Here is an 18,253-nt window from a genome sequence, read left to right as displayed (position 1 = left end):
GGTCCAGATATCGGATCTGTTAACCTCCTGCAAATGCAGTTAAAATAAGCCGGAAAACAGGAAAGTTAGAAAACAATATAATAAAAATAAGAAAAAATTCAGCTTACCACAGCGAAGTTATGCCATTTACCCACTGGACCCCTTTTGCGCCACTGCTCATGTTCCCTCGCCGCCGTCAATTGGCCATCGTAGATCTGTTGCTCGAACGCGTTTGGATCTTGGCCAAATAGCATGTGTTTCACCACTATATTGACAACATAGCCAATGCAGCGAACCCAGCGCTTCTTCCAGTCGAATCCTAGCTCATGGCCCAGCTCTTCCATCGTTGTTTTGTTATTCGAGGCGTTATCCAGCGTAAAGTAGCCCAGCTTATCCCCAATCTCGAACTCCCGGACGATGTCGAATATCTGCTCAGCGATATTCTCGCCTGTGTGCCGGCCTAGTAGCTCCGGAAGGCCGAGAACGCACTTCCGGGGCCTGTTATCCAGATCCCTGAATATACAAGTAACGCCGTAAAGAGCATGCCTGTTCCCGGATTGCCATCCATCAAACTGGATATGGATCTGGCTTGGGCTCTTCCAAAGCGTCTCTCATACAGCCAATTTATTTGCGTTGAATTCTCTTTCGGCGATCGCGCGCACCGTTACATCGGATATGTGAGCTTCTGTAATGGAAACAGAAGGGTTGAGATATTCGAAGATCGCTTGCAGGTCAGGATCTTTCGCAGTGGTGAACGATCGATTTGTGTTGACGATTCAGTTGACGATCATCTGTTGAAACGCGGCTTTATTAAACCGCTTAATTAATAGATTTATTATTTCTTAATTGCGGGGGACCTCTGGATTCAATCGAAGTAATATAGCAATTGAGCGGGCGGGTGTTGCAACGGTAGATTTCAGGGCCTGCCTTTTACCTAAAGGATCGACTATGCTGTTGTAATTCTTAAATAAGTAGCTCTCAGCATTCTGTAGGTTCTTATAGTTATAATTCTTCAGCCTTGGATCCTTCTGTTTAATATACATATAACAGACCCAGCGGTATTCCTTCGTTGCTGTATTCTGAATATCATACCCAAACCGGTAGACCCATTAACGCATATAGCCATCTCTTTCAGACAAAGTCCAGCCTCTGAACAAGCGAAATAGCCTTTATTCCTCTTCTTCTATTCGTTCGGGGATCGCCGCCGTCGATTTCCCTTGCACAGAGGGCTCGAGAGTACCTAGTCGAGAATCGGGCTAATAGTCGGCCATTGTAATACGATATTTGCAGCTAAAGATTTGTCACCAGTTAGAAATAAGCCAAAGTATCGGTAGTCGGACGCATTGGCATTGTCAGACAATTAAAATCCACATAGTCGAAGGTCTAATAGCATCAGCCAATTGATAAGAATTATCTGAGGATCGCGTCGCCCATGAGGAAATACACCGGATCGTGCAGCTCTTTATTCTGCCAGCCAGGCAGCTGCAGTCGCGAGCAACATCATAGGAACAGCCGAACAGACATTCCAGGTAGCTTGATACCGGTAGGGAACAGGTATGCGTTGTCTTAAACCTGGCATATTAGTTAGCAAATACTTTAAACTCAACCTATTAACTAGGGGTTCTGTGGTATTTGTAAACCTCCGCTAAGATTAAGGAAATATCCACTGCATTCCACAATTTCCACTTGTGGCCTGGCTCCCGTAGAGTAGGAGTAAATCCACAACTGGGTCTGATGGAATGGAGTGTATTTGATATGGATCATATGTGGGTTTTCGTGGAGTGGCTTTGAACCCTGGATGTCTTTTAAGGCCAAGATATGGTGTTCCAGCTGACCGTCTTCCGTAACATAGTGAGCGACTAGGCCTAAGATGGCCAAAGAGTTGGGAGAAGTCCAAAGGTCGCAGCTGATGTGAATCCTTGACTTTGCCGACTGTATGCGCTGCTTGACCTTCTCCTTCTGGCCTTCATACTGCCGCATAATCCATTTCTTGATGGTCTCGTGTGTATCTGGAAGCCAAGTATCGATATCAGTATTGAGGTAGGCCAAGAGTGCTCGGAACTCTGGGCATTCCACAAGCCGAAATGGGAGAGAACAGGCCGTAATAAACCTTACGTATAACACTTCGAGCTGGTCTGGGTCGATCGAGTCTCCGGATTGATCGTTGAGCCGACGCCGTTTTCGGGGGTTTTCTTCGGCCGCAACACGAGCTTGTTCGAGAATAGTTTGTATATTTATGACTTTAGCTATTCGTTAGGCGCCTTTTAGAAGGCCATAACCGTCAGGAAGAGGATCTATAAGGTGCTTAGCTGGAGCGGCAGTTCCACCAGAACAGGAATATGTTTTGTCACAATACTTGCAGCGCCACTCTTCTTTTCCGGTCCGTTGATTGTAGTATCTTATCTCTATCTCCTCGTCTGGCATATGGGAGAAGACCTATGATGTTCTTAGCTTGGCCAAGGAGGTTGTGGAGGCTGTGCGAGGTCGCGACGATTGGCAACTGGAGGTTTGGCTCTCGTCTGGGTCATGTAATTGCTGACTGGAGAGCTCCGAAAAGTCGTTTGATATTGACGACCCTCTTTGTTGCAACGTTTGAATAAAAGGCAGGCGTTGTTGAGGTATGGAGGTTGTCGGTAGTCCTCTGTAGAGTGATAGAAGTGGGGTTGAGAGGGGCTGCTTGCTGGTGAACGATACCCTACCCTGTAGGCCATGAATTTATACTTTCACTAGTTACGCGTTTTCTTGCCCTGGAAGTAAAACAATAAACCAGTTATGCGTTTTCTTCCACGAGTCACCACATGCCGACGTTAATTGTCAACAAATAAGTGCATTTTGCCCAAAGATCTGCCAACTAATATAGACAATATATTGCCAATATGGATAGCCTTATATTGTATTGTTGCAATATCACAACCTGTATATTATATTGGTACAATATCAGAAAACGCATATTGTATTATACGTATTGCAGTATATTGTTTTATTGTCATATTATTAGGAACACTGGACTCAACTACATCGGCGGAGAGGAGTCGTCCGATAAGAGGCAATGTCTATATGTCGGCAGCAACGAGTGGATTCCCACGTAAAAGGATCTGAACAGAGGCCTGAATGGTGTGGTCTTTCACAGTCTGGCGCCATCAATGTTCCCGGAGGCAAGACGTCTCTTGGCGCCGGTGGTGTTATTCTGGATGACCATGACCACCACACTAACGATGTAAAACGGGACAGGGGTAACTTCTATCAATTCCCTCTGTATGTTAACAATTGCTTCCTTAGTAGTATCTCCGAAAAGCATACACATACTCAATTCTATAAACAGGGTGGTTCCTCCCTGTTACGGCTGGCCAGTTTTCGTTATTAAAGTTAGCTGGCAGAAAGACGGAGATTGCATTTATAACTGACATAAGCCTAAGGTGAGAAAGTCTACCTCGGACTTCTGGTATACTGTTTGTCACGAACTTGAGGGGAATATGTTGACAAAATCTTCAATTCAAGACTCGAAATACTGGGGTATCATATTCATAACCAATATGTACGCACCACTCCCCAACTCCAAACCAAAACCAATCCATATCTTAGTGAAGCTCAATTCAAAACATTCTCCCTCAACCACGGCAAGTAAACATCTTTCGCCCAGGCCGTCAGCTCCCGCACCCCCGCAACAATGGCATATATGTCTTGGAGGCTTTTTGTCGAACCAATCTCCCACTCTGCCCACAGCGTTGTTTTGCCGTCCTCGCCGTACGTCGACAACACCAGGTGCCACCGGTGTCCCTGCACAATGATGCCTGGTATGAAACCCAACCTCGCCAGGGTAGCACGCTCCGCCGCCCGGAGCTCGTCTGTATTGGCCGCTCCTGAGCCTTGTGCTATGCGCCGGCGGACAAGGCTATGGCCGACCGCCCAGCGGAGAAAGGCCCACTGAGCGGCATGCCAGACGCCCATCTGCAGTTGGGCCTTGTCTCCATCGACGCCAGGTCTCTTAGTCTCGATGCTGAGGAGGAGGGGACGATGCTGAGTGGGTTCAAAGTCGGTGTGATTGATGGATAGCGTTGGTGTGAGTTTGCTGAATTCGATGACAGCCCTCTTCAACTCGGTGTCTCGGTCGACTGAAGCGAACACGCAGATGTCAATCATCTTGGCCATTGATGCGGATGGCTTAAACTCGCGGTGTGGACGGGCCGACGTGCTGCAAGAGATAGAGACGTCAGTCATGATGCGACAATCCTGGCCAAGACCAACGTTTCCAAGGCTTCCAAGACAACAGCACTCACCAGCTGACGGAGCCAAAGTCATCACACAGGTGACCTTGCGGCGTTTTGAAGATGCCTTCCAGTAGTCGCAGATGAACCTGAGAGTTCCAGGCACTCTCTTCGTGTCTAAAGTCCTCGCACTCTTGGGCCTCGACAAAGACCCTCTCAACCTCGTCGAAAGATGGGATCCGGCCCGGCAGAACATCGGCCTCGCCGGCCGGCTTGAAGCAATGCCCCCACCGGCGAGATTCCATGCCTCGGTCCTTGAGTTTCTGGGTGATGGTCGCCTTGAAAGAATCCGGTACAAGGTCGAAGCCTCGTCCGATGTCAGATATTGTCGTAAACAGCGTCTCGGCCACCGCAGGCGCTGTCCGCTCGTTGAGTGACCTGTATATCACACCGGCGTCGCTCAAGCGAAGATTCATCATCTGTTTCTTTGGAGACGACGCGCCCGAGACAGAACTCGTATCAGACGCGGAAGCAGACGCAGAGGAATCGGCTGTGATGCTGCGCGTGCCAGGCCGGGGAGTCGCATCGGGATCAAACCGTGCACTTGTACCGCCTTCGAGTCGTCGCCGTTTCGGTGTCGATGCCATGTCGTAATCGTCGAGCGAGGTCGGGGGACTGGCAAGTTGATGGCTCGACGCCGTATTTCGGATCTTGCGTTTGCGACGCTCGTCGGGAGGCGAAGGAGGACTGTAGTCGGTGTGCCGGGGAAGATTCAAGACCCAGGAAAGGATTCTGTTGGAATCGCCCATGGTTTGGGGTACACTAAATGCATTAAACCGACGTGGAGTGTTGCTTGATTGACGTGGTTGACGTGGTTGACGTGATGATTAAAGCGGAATTGGCTTGGGTTTGATTAGTCAGCTAGCCAACGCGTTGGCCCGACAACCACCTCTCCCCTCTCTTAGTGTACCCACAGACTCAACTTGAAGACAGCACCAACATCTTGTTCGTGGGGAGTGTTGAGATCCGTTGTTTGACGGATTAATTGCTATTCCGATCCATTAGTGGCTGGGATGTGGATGCCTTCTTGTCAATAGCTTCCGCTGGCTTGCCCCACAATGCCAACGGGTAGTTTTCTTCTTCTTTAATCAACACAACATGCTCATTTCAACAGGGAGCCAGGTTGCAAAGTTGTCTGTCGTGGCCATTTGCCCAGGGTAGGAAAATGAAGGGTGGAGACTCGCACATTGTTTTCAATGGCGTGGGACATGTCTGATGTTGGCCCAACAAGCTCTCCCAAGACGGGAATCGAATGCGGCGTCGAATGCTGACGATGCTCGACTTGATCAAGTCTCGGCCCATGCCTTGCTCAATAGCAGCAATCTTGAAAGAGGAGCCGAGCATCGCGTCTAGGGTGAGCATTTTGAAGTCATTGTGGCTCGTTGCTTTGTATATAACCTACTTCAACCATCGGCGCGAGATGGGCCCGTGATACAGACTCTTCATGTCCTTCCCCCGCTGCCGAACTGCTTTACCTCGGCACTTGCATATGGCGTCGTTCATGCAAAGTCGGGATTGCCATGGGCAGCTTCTCTTCATTGTTGACTCGCCAAAGCACCATGCCCTGCTGTGAAGCTGAACACATTCTTAAACAGAGGGTATTCCGGCGCTGTTCCCTGATGTCCGCTACTTGGCTGCGTTCCTCGTCTGCGCTGGCGTCTTCCCGGCTGTTGCTGATACACCCAGCTTCAGCTTGCAGTGGCAGAACAGCTAGCATGATCTGAAGTATGGCAAGGGCGATATTGATTACATCCCTGGGATATTGCTCTGGGCGACCTTGTGCCTCAATCTTGGCATCTTCAAGCTTGTGAAGAAGGTCCTGAAGACTCCCCAGATACCACTGAGCCGGCTCTTCTTGCCTCCACGGCGAACTCGAGCTGGTTGTCGCCTTCCAGCTTCTTGACCTACTTCTCAAAGTGCCTTAAGATGCCGTAGAACCACCAGATTGCATTCCAGTCATTCTTATCAAGAAGGTTCTCATCATCAAGACATGATGGCTTCTTGCCTGGTAGATAGTGTTGAAATAAGAAGATTCAAGTTGCTTAATTCATACTAAATGTGCAGTAGGGGAACCACTGTTTATGTACAGGCACGATCTCCTGTAGAATGTTCCTCCTTCTTCCACACCTTGCCACCGACTTGGTCGCCTCACACTTGTGATCTCCAACAGATAGAGACCTGCAAGAGGACCCCTTTGACGCCGAGAATAAGATCGCCCGGTTGCAAACTGTGAAGCCGCCTCACCAACAAGTTCCTCAATGCATGGCTGCAGATCAAGAGCCCGTTGCATCATGTAGGACTGAGAGAGCCACCGGGTAGCATCATCAACGACCACACCAAGGATCTTAGGACAGCCTGCCTCCCTCGGGATATTGCGCAGGTAGTCTGCTACTAGCTGAGATCGGTGTATCCAGACCACAAGACTGTGTAGGCGGCCAACAGGTCCAAACTTCCTCCAGCTATCAAAGTCGTCAACACCAATATCCTCAGGGAGATGGTCTTCCTTTGAAAATAACAAGGCACGGGTAACCAAGTTGATGATGTGCCCAAAGCAACGAACCCGAGCCTTGAGAGGGTTGAGACCGTCAATCCCCTTGAGTGCTGAAAGCTCTGCCAGTGCTGTATCGTTGTTTGAGGCGTTATCGACCGTGAAGTAGCCGGGTTGCCTTGGGTTGGTCACCAGACTAAACTCCTTCAAGACCTCTGTGACCTAAGCAGCGATATTGACCCCAGTGTGATTCCCTTCCATATGAGGTAGATTGAGGATGACCTTCTTCGGCTCAAACGTAGAGTCAAGGAACTGAGCGTTGATAACGAAGAAACCATGCCGGTTGCGGGAGGTCCATCCATCAAAGGCAATATGGACTTGCGCAGGGCTCCGTGCCAACGCCTCTATCCAGGGTTCAAATCCATACCACGGAATCCACATATGGATCCATAACGGTAGGATTGTGAGGCGTTTGCGTTATTCATAGTCTACGTAATTTAAAACAGGATGTCCAATTCATTAAGGCTTCATCACATTCCCATCTTCGAAATAAAGTGGTTCAAAGACAGGGTTTTCCTAGTGTAGCTATTCCGTCTGACATAATATAACTATTCTTCCTGCAAGATTATGTTTAAGATCCACATTATTATATCCAAGGAAGCAGTTCAATATTTAATACAAGCTAATTGATTTAGTGTGCTGAGTGACAGTCCTAGATATGTTTGTCCCTCCAAACTAGTATAACATAACACTTTAAACAATAAAGGCAAGAACACCCCCACTGGGTATCTGGTTCCGAGGGATGTCGTGGGTGGAGTTGGCTTGATTGTCCATTCGTTAGTGATGATGCCGAGTTTGCTGAAGGCGGGTTTGGGGCTGGACATGGCAATAAACGCGGCGATGCATTAGGAGCCTAGTTACTAATAGAATGTGGTTGTAGACTAGGTCTTGTCGATATACTTAGTATTGAGAGGGGGGGAAGCGTGACTAGTTGATAGTTGGGACTTAAGATAGGTTCTTAGCAGCTAACTGAGTATGTATTATCGGTTAACTGAGACTGGGGAAAAGGCTGTGGGGTAGTCTGAATAGGCGGCATGGGATTAAGGGGCTGTAGTTAATATATTGCTGGTACTGTAAGGCCTACGTTAAGATTCCGCGGAACGGGGAGGACGAAGCTTGATTAGTAAAGGGGGGAGGACCCGGGTCCTTGTGGTGGTCCTACTTGAATATCACGTTTATCGTTCGATACCACATTTAATATATGGGGGTGTTCTTTATGAAAAGATGCCGGACCCTCGGCACTATGCGGCTGTCTCAATAGGTCGAGGCGCTGATTATTAATCTTAGGTCGCTCCATAGCCTGCATTGCAATTGGGGGTGGCTCTATGTCTTTCCCTTGGTCCTTCACTTGAAATCGAAGTGGGCCTGGTACAAAATAGGCTTGGCTTGGATAGATTGGACTGTCTACTAGTGGTGAAATGCGACTTTGTCGGCTTGCGGCTGCTCGGGTCCCATCCACTTCACCCACTGCTAAAGGGCCGCCCTAGTCTAACTACCCATTCTATCTGCAGCCATCAGCTGCTATTTAGAGCAATTTTCTATTCCTAAGCGAGCTGTCACGTTCGCCTTGGTTGTCTAGGGTTGGAGCCGTAACTAGTTGTATAGATAAAGACATCGAAGGTGAAATAATAGGTTCGGGCCGGTCGCCAGCTAGAGGAGTTCCTGTAGCCGCTTCCGACGCTGTATTGCTGGAGAAATCGCTGATTATAACCACAACATTGGGGTTTTGATTTTCATAGAGAGTCTTCAAATCAGGACTAAGGCTGTAATGAAAGTCAGCTCTGCTCGGTGGCAAGCCCGCTACGTTATTGGTGCGGCCTTCTTCGGATAACAGTAGCGCCTCTTAGTTATCTAATTGATAATTATTTTAGCTGAGGCCAGGTTGGGGACTTGACTGTTCCTCTTAGCTTTATTCTACCGGTAAAGCCGCTAGTGTAGCAACAACCGTAGAATCTAGAGTGTCGATGTCTGCCGGGCCCAGTCTTAAGTCTGTTTGCTCTATATTTTCGAGATTTGAATTCTCAACCTGTTTGCTTCTTTGGGTCTCCAAAAAATCCAGGACCGATTTGAAGTAAGGAGTTAGCTTGAAGCTGGAATCTTGAGTATCAACAGGCTGGAGATTGTTGGCTGCCACCTAGCCAACTGAGCTTTTACTTGGAAAATCCAAGCCATCAAAGTACATAATGGGAAATTGTCGCTCTATAACCAAAGGACCTCTATCTTTATAGTCCTCTTGCCAATCAAGAATACCCGTCTGGGGATCATAAGTGTAATACGGTGGTAGTTGTTCTGTGAGACCTAGGTCCTGGATCGTGCCTGAGAAGCCAATATCAATGGGTTGCTCGGTGGCAACTCCAGGGAGAATGAGTACAGCTTGCCACTCCCTGGACTTTGACCAGTATCCGAGATAAATGCCGCCTGGAGTTGGATCAACAATTCCATCAAATGTTTTTCGCGGTCTCCGGCTACCCTGTAGGCCATGGATTATACTTTCACTACGCGTTTTCTTGCCCCTGACGTAAAACAATAAATTAGTTACGCGTTTTCTTCGCACGCGTCCCTATATGTCGACGTTAATTGTCAACAAAATAAGTGCATTTTGCCTGAAGATCCGCCAGCCAATATAGACGATATATTGCCAATATGGATAGCCTTATATTGTATTGTCACAATATTACAACCTGCGTATTATATTGGTACAATATCAGAAAATGCGTATTGTATTGTATGTATTGCAATATATTGTTTTATTGTCATATTATTAGCAACACTGCTCTTAACCTTCATGTCAGGTGGCGTTAGGGACCTCAGCTCTTTGGATATGCGCCGAAGTTGAGCAAGCACCGTCTCGCTATCGATTCCAGATATGGTCTTCTATTTCTTTGCGAGTCCGTCGCCCTGCATGCCCTCCATGACAACGTAGGCGCGGTTGTTGTGGGCGAAGGAGCAGTGCACTAGCGGTACGGGAATGGAGGTGTTTGTCGAAATGAACTGCGTCGTGACCGCCTCGGTGAGATGGACCCAAGGACCAGGCTTGACAAGATTCGGAGAGTTAGGCCGGATGAAGGCATCCGAACTGTAGCAACGCGCTATTGTCCAAAGCGCGAGGCGGACCAAGACGCGACGCAGACGGGTGTTTTTAATGGCCAAATGCTCAGCGAGTTGATGTATTGTCGATTGATGACGTTTATGCTATGGATTCCATGGCCGGGCAAGCTATCTCATGCCGTCTGAAGTCGCAATACAATGGATAAGGGGGAAACTGGATCAAGGTGAGAGGAGGAACGTCGCTAATGTGAAGAAAACAAGGCAGCTGATAAAGTGCGTGCTTGAATTATATCCGCATCCCACTCCTACTGATAACTGATATCACAGTTGAGAGTATATTTCGGAGCTAACATGTTTTGTTGCATCCCTGCTATAGACTGGCATAGAAAGCTACATCTACTCAATCTTGATTGCAACTTTGCCAAAATGCTTCTGATCCAACATGTACTGGTAGGCCCTATGATGCATTAGCTTGTAATAGGAATCATTGCAAAATCGAATCGTCTTACTCTTTGAGGTCCTCGAGCTTGAAAACTTGTTGATCAAGAACGGGCTTGATGTTGAAGGCCTCGATGGTCCGGATCTATTCATGTTAGTAACCGCTTAAACTGGTAGAAGCCGTCCAAGCGAGGCAATCCGGTTCCATAGTACATACCATTGATTCGAATTGTTCTCGGCTTCCGACAACAATTCCCCTGACAACAGACAATAAGGCCTCGGGGAAAGTCGGTGCGGTCTCTCCCGGTCCGCCGATCCAGCCAATGATGGTGACAACACCACCGATAGCGACGGCTTTCAGACTCTCCGTCACAGTTGTCGCGCCTCCAACCTCCATGATATGGTCAACACCAGCACCGCCCGTCAGCCTCCTGGCCTCATCGCCCCAGTTCGGGGTCTCCTTGTAATTGATGACATGATCTGCTCCGAGCTTCTTCAATATCTCAGCCTTGGCTGCAGAAGATGTCGTGGCAATGACTCGAGCCCCTGCAGCCTTCGCAAACTGCACGCCAGAGATACTCACACCGCCCGTACCCTGCGTCAATACCCAGTCGCCGGGAAGGACTGGTTTGAGCCCGTAGAGAGCATTCCACGCCGTCAGGGCGCTGCAAGATAGTGTCCCGGCCTCCAGATAGCCGAGGTTCTTTGGCATGTCGACCAGTCCATTCTCGTTGAAAATGCCGTACTGTCGCAGAGCGCCATCCATGACACCACCTAACCCTGTCCCCAAGACCTTGAAGGTCAACGGCCCACCGTAGTGTGCTTGGTTGAACAATGTCACAACCTTGGAACTTTTCTCAAAGCGGGTAACTTTAGAACCAACTGCCACAACTTCTCCAGCTCCGTCGGAGCCTGGGATGACACTTGGCGTCGTCGGGAATGGATAGGTGCCCTGCGAGGGTTAGTAGGTGATAGTGGAGTATGTATAGGAAGACATAGTTACCAAGGAAATCATGATGTCGCGGTAGTTAAGAGACGCCGCATGGAATTTGACCAAGACCTCGTGGTCGGAGAGCTCAGGGAGAACGCGCTCCTTGTCAAACTTGAGACAGTCGAAGCTGCCCTTACCCTCAACCGTCCAGGCTTTCGTGGTTCTTGGTGTAGACATGATGGTTAACGCAATTTGGTGTTGGATTTGGAATGTTTATGAGAATAAAGTGAAGAGGCTTGACCCAGTTGATGCTTGAGGGAGAGTTGATACTTGGTCGGACAACTTGAACCTTTATAGATGACAGTCTTTCTCCGACTTTCCTTTGATTATCAACTTGTTTGTCACTCCACCTTCCTTCTACTGTTAATCAATTCGCGAGTCGATAAAATAATTACCTCATTCAGGCATTTTGACCTGACTCGCGTCTCGAGTTCCTTGCTGCTTTCTCAGGGTCAGTGTAACATGATGCTCGGCGTAATGAGGCCTAGGACAGCTGCGATCAGGGAGCATTAGTGTCATGCATAGCTTGTGGATCACTAACCGTATTAATACGGCCAGCTACGCTTGGCAGCGCGCCCCTGACTCGGGCTACCGCCGGTGGGGATTGCGGAAGCAGCGGCCTCAGCGTTTATTGACATGGTTACACGGAGTACTGGGAGAATCGGTACTTGGAAAATTAACTGACTGCAGTATACGAAAACTGGTGCAAACACGACGTGACTGGGATATTTTTATGCATGCATCCTTTATTAGACCTTTTGGTACCTTCCTCCGCTGCGAGTAGCCGCGGTAGGCCCTTTGGTGATAAGGCAAAGATAAGATCACTCGGCCACTTCAGAGTATCTTCCCACTCATCTCCGAGGACCCCCACAATATATCCCAGCAACCCGCCTGGCCAATCTCTCAGGCACCAGTGCTCCTTATAGAAGCTCATCAAGACAGTAAAGTGAGCCAGAATGACGAGTGCCACGGGATGTCGCGCCGAGCACAAGTCTAGAAAGCTCTGGTATATCTCGAGTCCCCAGCCCCAAATCACCTTGCTCGGTTCGGGGTCTCTAAGATTATCCGAGAGCGTTGCAATGCGGCGGAACAGTACTTCAACGGCATGGAGGCAGGCTGCTTTCTGTTCCCCCGCACACTGACGCTCTATACATCCCCGAAGAAACGCAAGCTGTGGATATCTTGTTTCGAGATCCTGCCGAGTGTCGTGGTGATTGGCGCTGAATTTAGTCAGAAGCCACGATTCTGAGATGGCGAGAGGGGTGAAGTTCTGCTGCACGAACACCAAGGTAGACCTGCTAAAGTGGAGTGCCTTCATCAGCTCCTCGATTGGGTCGAACCGTGCCAGAGAGCGGACGCGAGGGGGGCGAAAAACAGGTTCCGCTACCGCATACATCGAAGTGAAAGCAGAGAACCCCAGCAGGGCTTGATGCTGGGTCTGATCAAGGGACTCGAAATGCGGCCTGGCTCGGGTGATTGCGGCCTGCTGGTGTGCAACGGCTCTAGCGTACCACTTGGACTGGGACTGATCGTTACTGTATAGCTGGAGGGCTGTAAGGCCTAGGATGCTATTCAGCAGGTAATGGTGAGAGAAGCCCAAGCGAACAAGGTTGTATTGCAGGTGCTTCGTGGTCTCCGACATGTCGCCTGTGACGGGATACCGGTGCCAGTGCTCCAGCAGCTCGAGATCAGCTAGGCTGTCCTCGTTGAGTGGCGTCATGGTCAGGGTAGGGGACGAGAAGCTGCACGAGATGTTGGCCCGCTCGCATTGAAGGCATTGCGGATGGACCTCGTTGCACTACAGGGTTCAGCTGTGGGCTTCGCCTCGGCATAACGAGTAGCAGGGACAGCAGAGGGAGGGGGCTCACCGTACCTTAGCGTGCCGCTCCTTGCATTGAACACAGCCTTCCCGAGACTTTCTGTGCACTTTACGCCTTCTGATCATATTTGTCATGAGCCGTCGTGTCGTGCCATGGAGAGATATGTTGAGGGTCGCATGAGGGGCCGTATAGATACGGTGATGGAGTGCGGGGGCCCGGTTGATATATGATTAGTTTCAAGCTAGCAAATTAGGCGGCCAGACTTCATTGGCCGCTTACTAAAGCGGGGGCAAGACGAGTCTGATCTGACGCTTTGAACGCTTACCAATCAAAGGGGCTTGCAGATCGGTGCCGAGACGCATGAGGCTAGAGATGCGCTTGAGCTTGTGTCCACATACATAGTATGGATATTGTGACTTTGACTTACCGCCTTTCCTCATTCCAAGTCTTGATGTATGAGAAAGTCGGCAAGCTGGGTCTACGGACGGATGGATCTGGGGAGCAACAGCTTCCCGCAACATCTGTATGGGTTTGGATTTGCAATACATGCCACTCGACGCACATCTAAGTGGGTTTAGCACCACTTAGTTGAACCCTGCATGCCCACACCTTTAAATCCACTCCACCGAGGTCTCTAGTGGAGTGGTTTGCAACTCTGCTACAGTGTGGATGTTGTGACTGGAATGGGAATTAGTAATGTGACGAATCTTGAAGGGAGCCCCCTGAGGTTTCCGCGACTTAGTAAATCGTCTAAGCACAGCGATGGCCGTTCGCAAGGCCCTTTGTGTCAATGGAATGCAGACGTCTTAAAACCTCAAGCTTCCCATTCTTGGCACTAAGCTTCTACTGAACCGTCGGCAATGCCATCCTTATACCTCTACATATTAGCACTACTCCTTTGTGTTTATTCATCACTGCGTTCAGCTTCAGACTCGGAAACAGTCATGTCCCAAAAGGCTCTTTTACTCGAGGAGGTGGGCAAGCCATTGGTCGTGGGGGACCGTCCCATCCCGCAGCCTGGCAAGAACCAGCTACTGGTCAAGGTTCTTGTTGCCGGCCGTAAGTTTTGGAAACAGTTCCACCGCGAAGGATAAGAGGACCATAGCTAATTGGCGTTTAGTAAATCCTCATGACCAGAGAACCCGCGATGTTGGCCTCTTCGTCACGAGCATGCCATACGTCCTTGCCAGCGATCTGGTCGGAGAAGTCGTGACTGTGGGAACCGGAGAGCATTCTGCCAAGTTCATCGTTGGTGAGCGTGTTTTTGGTCACACCTTTGCCGAGGGGGGCTTCCACAATGACTTCAACGGAGCGCAGCAATATGCTCTTGTCGATGCGAGGTTTGTAGGCAGGGTGGCCGGCAGTGGGCTGAGCAACGATGAGGCATCTACAATCCCCGTCATTGTGTTGGCTGGCTTCATTGCCCTCTTCGCGAGCTCCGGCCATGGCTTGCCCCCTCCTTTCTCACCGGAAGCAAAGTCCTTCGAATATGCCAACGTCACGCTTCTTGTCATTGGAGGCGGCTCCAACACCGGACGAGCCACAGTTGAGCTCGCCAAGTTGGCAGGAATAGGCCGAATCATCGCAGTCGCCGGCCATCGCAATGAAGCAAACCTCAAGTCTGTCGGGGCTACCCACGTCATCAACCGACGAGCCCCCGATGCGCTGGACCAGATTCGTGCCATCACGGGGGATGAGTTAGTCTATGCGGTTGACACGGTCAATGCCGGCGTGGAACAAGAGCTCGGTGTCGCGGCGCTGTCAAACACGAAGAAGGGCACCTTGATCACTCTTCGTCGACCTGACGGAGACTTTGACGCTGCTCGGATAGGTTCCAAGTCTGCGGGGTATGAACGCCGCCTTGTGTTTGGCATATCTTCGATGCACCCAGAAGTGACGGTGGGGTTCTGGGAAGAGGTTCCTCGATGGTTCAAGGAGGGGAAACTTCGCCCCAGCAGTTTTGAGGTTATCAAGGGTTTAGACGCGGATGCTGTCAATAAGGCGTTGGACCAATATCGAGATGGAAAGGGGGCGAAGATGAATATCCACCCTTGGGAATGAGCAGCGATATATAACATACTTCTCCTATGAGAAGCAGCTGTCCTTTTAAGAGGTGCCGGTTGAGCAGTTCTATTTATGGGGGTTGAGAGTGCACCCAAACACTGAGTGCTCCGACTCCATCCATGCTGGATGAAGTCATAGTTGAGTTGACAGGGTTGGGTGGTAGGTTACGTGATGGTTGATCCAACGTTGAAGGTACGCTGGAGGGGCAAAGACACGGCGAAAGTCTTTTTATAGCACACATCAAGGCGAACTCCATTCAGAGTGGGGAGCATTAAGAGTACCTTGTACACCGTATCACTGTACTGGATGTTTGTAGTGTCGTTCGAGCCAATGACAAATACATTCACTCTCCCTTGTGAAAGATCATTTGGCCCAAGCATGCCATTTAACCCAGATTAGATGGAAACCCCGCAACATCGCAATACGGAAACAGACTATTTAATTCCGCCATGTCACCGGCCACTCGATCCAATTGAGCCTACATTTACTAGTTCGGTCTGACCGGCTCTTGACCGATCATGCACGTTTTCTCGGGCGGGGAAGAACGGGGAAACAATCATCTGGCAGTGGAGGTCTCGGCTAGTCAACGACCCTAGAGCTTGACAGTGATCAAGCCTATGAGAGCCATGGACCTCGGCACCCCACGGGTTGATGGACAGCCTAGTATGGGTCGGTTCTTGGACGTCGTAATTAATAATTATCAAATCCGACTGTTTGTGCGGCAGCTGACTCGGCCAGAAACAGGAGAGATGGAGTGATTAGACGTCCGTCGGCCTTCATTTATAATCTTTCCCTAGACCAGACCAAACCACCCCTACTTCCGACTTCAGCATGAAGAGCTCACATATTAACTAGTACCTGTTCTTCCTTATTGAATTCCCGCATCTGACAGTTACTGACTTACTATCCTACGGATATACCACGCAGCCAACATGCCTCGACACCCCAGCTCGATCGATAGCACGGATTTGTTCTATCGCTATTACGGCCCAGAAAATAGACCGCCTCCATTCGATGCAAAAGAACAGTCTCAGGCAGCGCGAGGGCTCACGCTCGTGTTCCTCCACCAGTGGCCTCTCTCATCCCGCATGTACGACTCGATCCTGCTGAGTCTTTGCGAGACGCACAGGTTCCGGGTCATCGCCCCTGACAGACGCGGCTTTGGGAAAAGCGAATGGACCGGCAATGCCGTTGGAAATGGCATCGGCTACAAGGAGCTTGGGGATGACGTCGCGGGCCTGTTGGAGAAACTCCAGCCGGGGCCTTTTGTCTTTATCGCCACCAGCATGGGCACGGGCGAGGCGCTTTTGGCGTACACTAATAGCACTTACATCCAGGAAAACTGTCGTGTAAGTAGGACGAGAGGTCAAGCTGTTGACACAAGGAGACTGACGAAGTGATAGGGCATGATATGGATTAGCACTTGCCTCCCACATCCTGTCGCCTCTCCCAAAACCCGAAGGCTTTGCCCCGCAGCGTCTGGGATGCGACGCTGATGTCATTGAGAAAGGATAGACCCAACTTCATCGCCAACGGCTTCAATGGCCCCTTTGGAGTTGGAACATCCGGTTCGCTCTCAGAGAAGGAATTGGCGTTTTTCGAAGGGATCTTTTCCGAGGCTGATCCAATTGCTGTCGAGCGATGCCTCCAGATCTATACGTCTGAGGATCTGTTAGAGGCGATACAGACTTTTGGGCAAACCTTTGACAAGCCTTTCCTTCTGATTCACGGCGGAAGTGACGGAGGGGTTCCTGTCGAGGCGAGTGCTGAGCTTATCCAAAAGCTGGTTGCTCAGGCAAGACTCCGCGTATACGAAGGAGGGGGGCACGGTGAGTTAATAGCGTCTCAATAGCAAGGGAACAGGGCTAACTCTTTCTACAGTTTTGGTTCTTGGCTACGCAGACCGTCTGCGAAACGATATTCTTGACTTTGTTGGAAGCCTTGAAATATAGATGGTCATCGAGAGTTAGAGCAAGGAATGAACAATAGGTCAGTAGGAACAAGAGATTAAAGGAATGAGCATCAATGAATGACTGCCGCCACTTTGTATGGCTAGTTGGCTACCTGTATGTCGCTGGATCGCCTAGGATGGCCAAGTTACGGCCGCTTGATCAAAACAGCACCTGCCCAGAGAGATCCTGGGTTCAGACGCTCAGGATAAATCTCCAACATGCGCTCATAAAGTTCTTCAGCCGTACCGGCGTCGGAACTGATCTTGTCAACGTTCTCCAAGTACGTCTTTGTGTCGTGGATCGCTTCAGGCCCGAACCCCTTGCTCGGATCGCTATGCCCACCCACAACATGCTCAGGTCCAAGTGCGGCTATCTTGTCCAACGCATCAATCCACTCGCTCCGCTTGGCGGCCGTTCCCGACTCGCCCAAGTACGGGTGGGTGTTTGCGTACACGGCATCGCCCGTCACAGCGAGCTTGATGGACGGGACCCAAAGAGTCGTCGTGTCATCCGTGTCTGTGTGGCCAGTCCTGACCACCTCCAGCTTCTCGCCTTCTAGTTCAAAATGGTCCCGAGAAAGAGGCTGGGCGATCTTGAGCGTCTGGGGAATCTGGTTAGGAAACAACTTTTCCCAGAGACCAGTCAGACGTTCTGGCGTAGTCTCGAGTTCCATTCTGGCCACGACTTCGGGGGTTGCGACCAGAACCGCGTCCGGGAACCGTTCTAGGATGAGTGCGCTGCCGAAGAAATGGTCGCCGTGGGCATGAGTGACGTAAACGTGTGTGATGTTGTGCCCGCTCGCAACAACCCAGTCCAGAAGCTCATGTGACGCGTTCGAGGTCAACTGCGCGTCGACCAATACAGCGTCTTTGGTTCCGTAGATCAAGGTAGATGTGGTGGGAACCCACTTCAGGTTGTCATGACCGACTGGCCCAGTTCGGGTGGCCGAAGCACGCTTGCTGAAAAATACTTTGTACTGCAGACTCATCTTCGGGTAGTGATGATTTGTTTGAATGGTGGTATGGATGGCCAGTAAAGGTCCGTCAAAAGCACCATCGTTATTATAGCCCTTGCCGCACGTGGATGAACCAGGTGTCTGCATATTTGCCAATGGTTAAGCCGGCATGTTCAGTAATCTAGCCGGCTCA

At 50.1% G+C, this 18,253-nt stretch overlaps 8 protein-coding genes across 8 annotated transcripts; 2 read left to right on the top strand and 6 right to left on the bottom strand.

Moving 5' to 3' along the window:
* Positions 1-3,453: 3,453 nt before the first annotated feature.
* Positions 3,454-5,055, bottom strand: BGZ61DRAFT_468688 (uncharacterized protein). The gene is made up of 2 exons (XM_046247893.1): positions 4,257-5,055; positions 3,454-4,171 (listed from the first exon to the last, which is right to left on the bottom strand). The coding sequence occupies exons 1-2, from the start codon at positions 4,991-4,993 to the stop codon at positions 3,568-3,570; spliced, it is 1,341 nt and encodes a 446-aa protein (XP_046093761.1). The 5' UTR covers positions 4,994-5,055; the 3' UTR covers positions 3,454-3,567.
* A 3,871-nt stretch (positions 5,056-8,926) lies between these two features.
* On the bottom strand, positions 8,927-9,229 carry BGZ61DRAFT_374874 (uncharacterized protein; the record flags this gene model as incomplete). Its single annotated transcript, XM_046242371.1, has 1 exon — positions 8,927-9,229. A coding segment is annotated over one exon (303 nt), but the record flags the coding sequence as incomplete, so codon positions are not given.
* A 437-nt stretch (positions 9,230-9,666) lies between these two features.
* BGZ61DRAFT_374911 (uncharacterized protein) lies at positions 9,667-9,831 on the bottom strand (the record flags this gene model as incomplete). The annotated part of the gene is made up of 1 exon (XM_046242373.1): positions 9,667-9,831. A coding segment is annotated over one exon (165 nt), but the record flags the coding sequence as incomplete, so codon positions are not given.
* Positions 9,832-10,236: 405 nt separating this feature from the next.
* Positions 10,237-11,446, bottom strand: BGZ61DRAFT_487550 (uncharacterized protein; the record flags this gene model as incomplete). Its single annotated transcript, XM_046249987.1, has 4 exons — positions 10,237-10,297; positions 10,350-10,423; positions 10,496-11,230; positions 11,282-11,446. 4 exons carry the CDS (start codon positions 11,444-11,446, stop codon positions 10,237-10,239), a joined length of 1,035 nt encoding a protein of 344 aa, XP_046093758.1.
* A 499-nt stretch (positions 11,447-11,945) lies between these two features.
* BGZ61DRAFT_500868 (uncharacterized protein) lies at positions 11,946-13,214 on the bottom strand (the record flags this gene model as incomplete). Its single annotated transcript, XM_046251623.1, has 3 exons — positions 11,946-11,989; positions 12,035-13,067; positions 13,143-13,214. The coding sequence occupies 3 exons, from the start codon at positions 13,212-13,214 to the stop codon at positions 11,946-11,948; spliced, it is 1,149 nt and encodes a 382-aa protein (XP_046093757.1).
* An 819-nt stretch (positions 13,215-14,033) lies between these two features.
* Positions 14,034-15,150, top strand: BGZ61DRAFT_541905 (chaperonin 10-like protein; the record flags this gene model as incomplete). Its single annotated transcript, XM_046255107.1, has 2 exons — positions 14,034-14,148; positions 14,210-15,150. 2 exons carry the CDS (start codon positions 14,034-14,036, stop codon positions 15,148-15,150), a joined length of 1,056 nt encoding a protein of 351 aa, XP_046093756.1.
* Positions 15,151-16,085: 935 nt separating this feature from the next.
* Positions 16,086-17,105, top strand: BGZ61DRAFT_374910 (Alpha/Beta hydrolase protein; the record flags this gene model as incomplete). The annotated part of the gene is made up of 3 exons (XM_046242372.1): positions 16,086-16,502; positions 16,574-16,982; positions 17,035-17,105. 3 exons carry the CDS (start codon positions 16,086-16,088, stop codon positions 17,103-17,105), a joined length of 897 nt encoding a protein of 298 aa, XP_046093755.1.
* A 145-nt stretch (positions 17,106-17,250) lies between these two features.
* On the bottom strand, positions 17,251-18,207 carry BGZ61DRAFT_511158 (beta-lactamase-like protein; the record flags this gene model as incomplete). The annotated part of the gene is made up of 2 exons (XM_046252107.1): positions 17,251-17,902; positions 17,936-18,207. 2 exons carry the CDS (start codon positions 18,205-18,207, stop codon positions 17,251-17,253), a joined length of 924 nt encoding a protein of 307 aa, XP_046093754.1.
* Between the last annotated feature and the right edge of the window lie 46 nt (positions 18,208-18,253).

Source organism: Ilyonectria robusta, assembly GCF_021365365.1.
Source record: "Ilyonectria robusta strain PMI_751 chromosome Unknown BGZ61scaffold_79, whole genome shotgun sequence".
Classification (NCBI taxonomy): domain Eukaryota; kingdom Fungi; phylum Ascomycota; class Sordariomycetes; order Hypocreales; family Nectriaceae; genus Ilyonectria; species Ilyonectria robusta.
The sequence above is the reverse complement of the archived record's forward strand: the minus strand, read 5'-3'. Positions and strand labels throughout refer to the sequence as shown.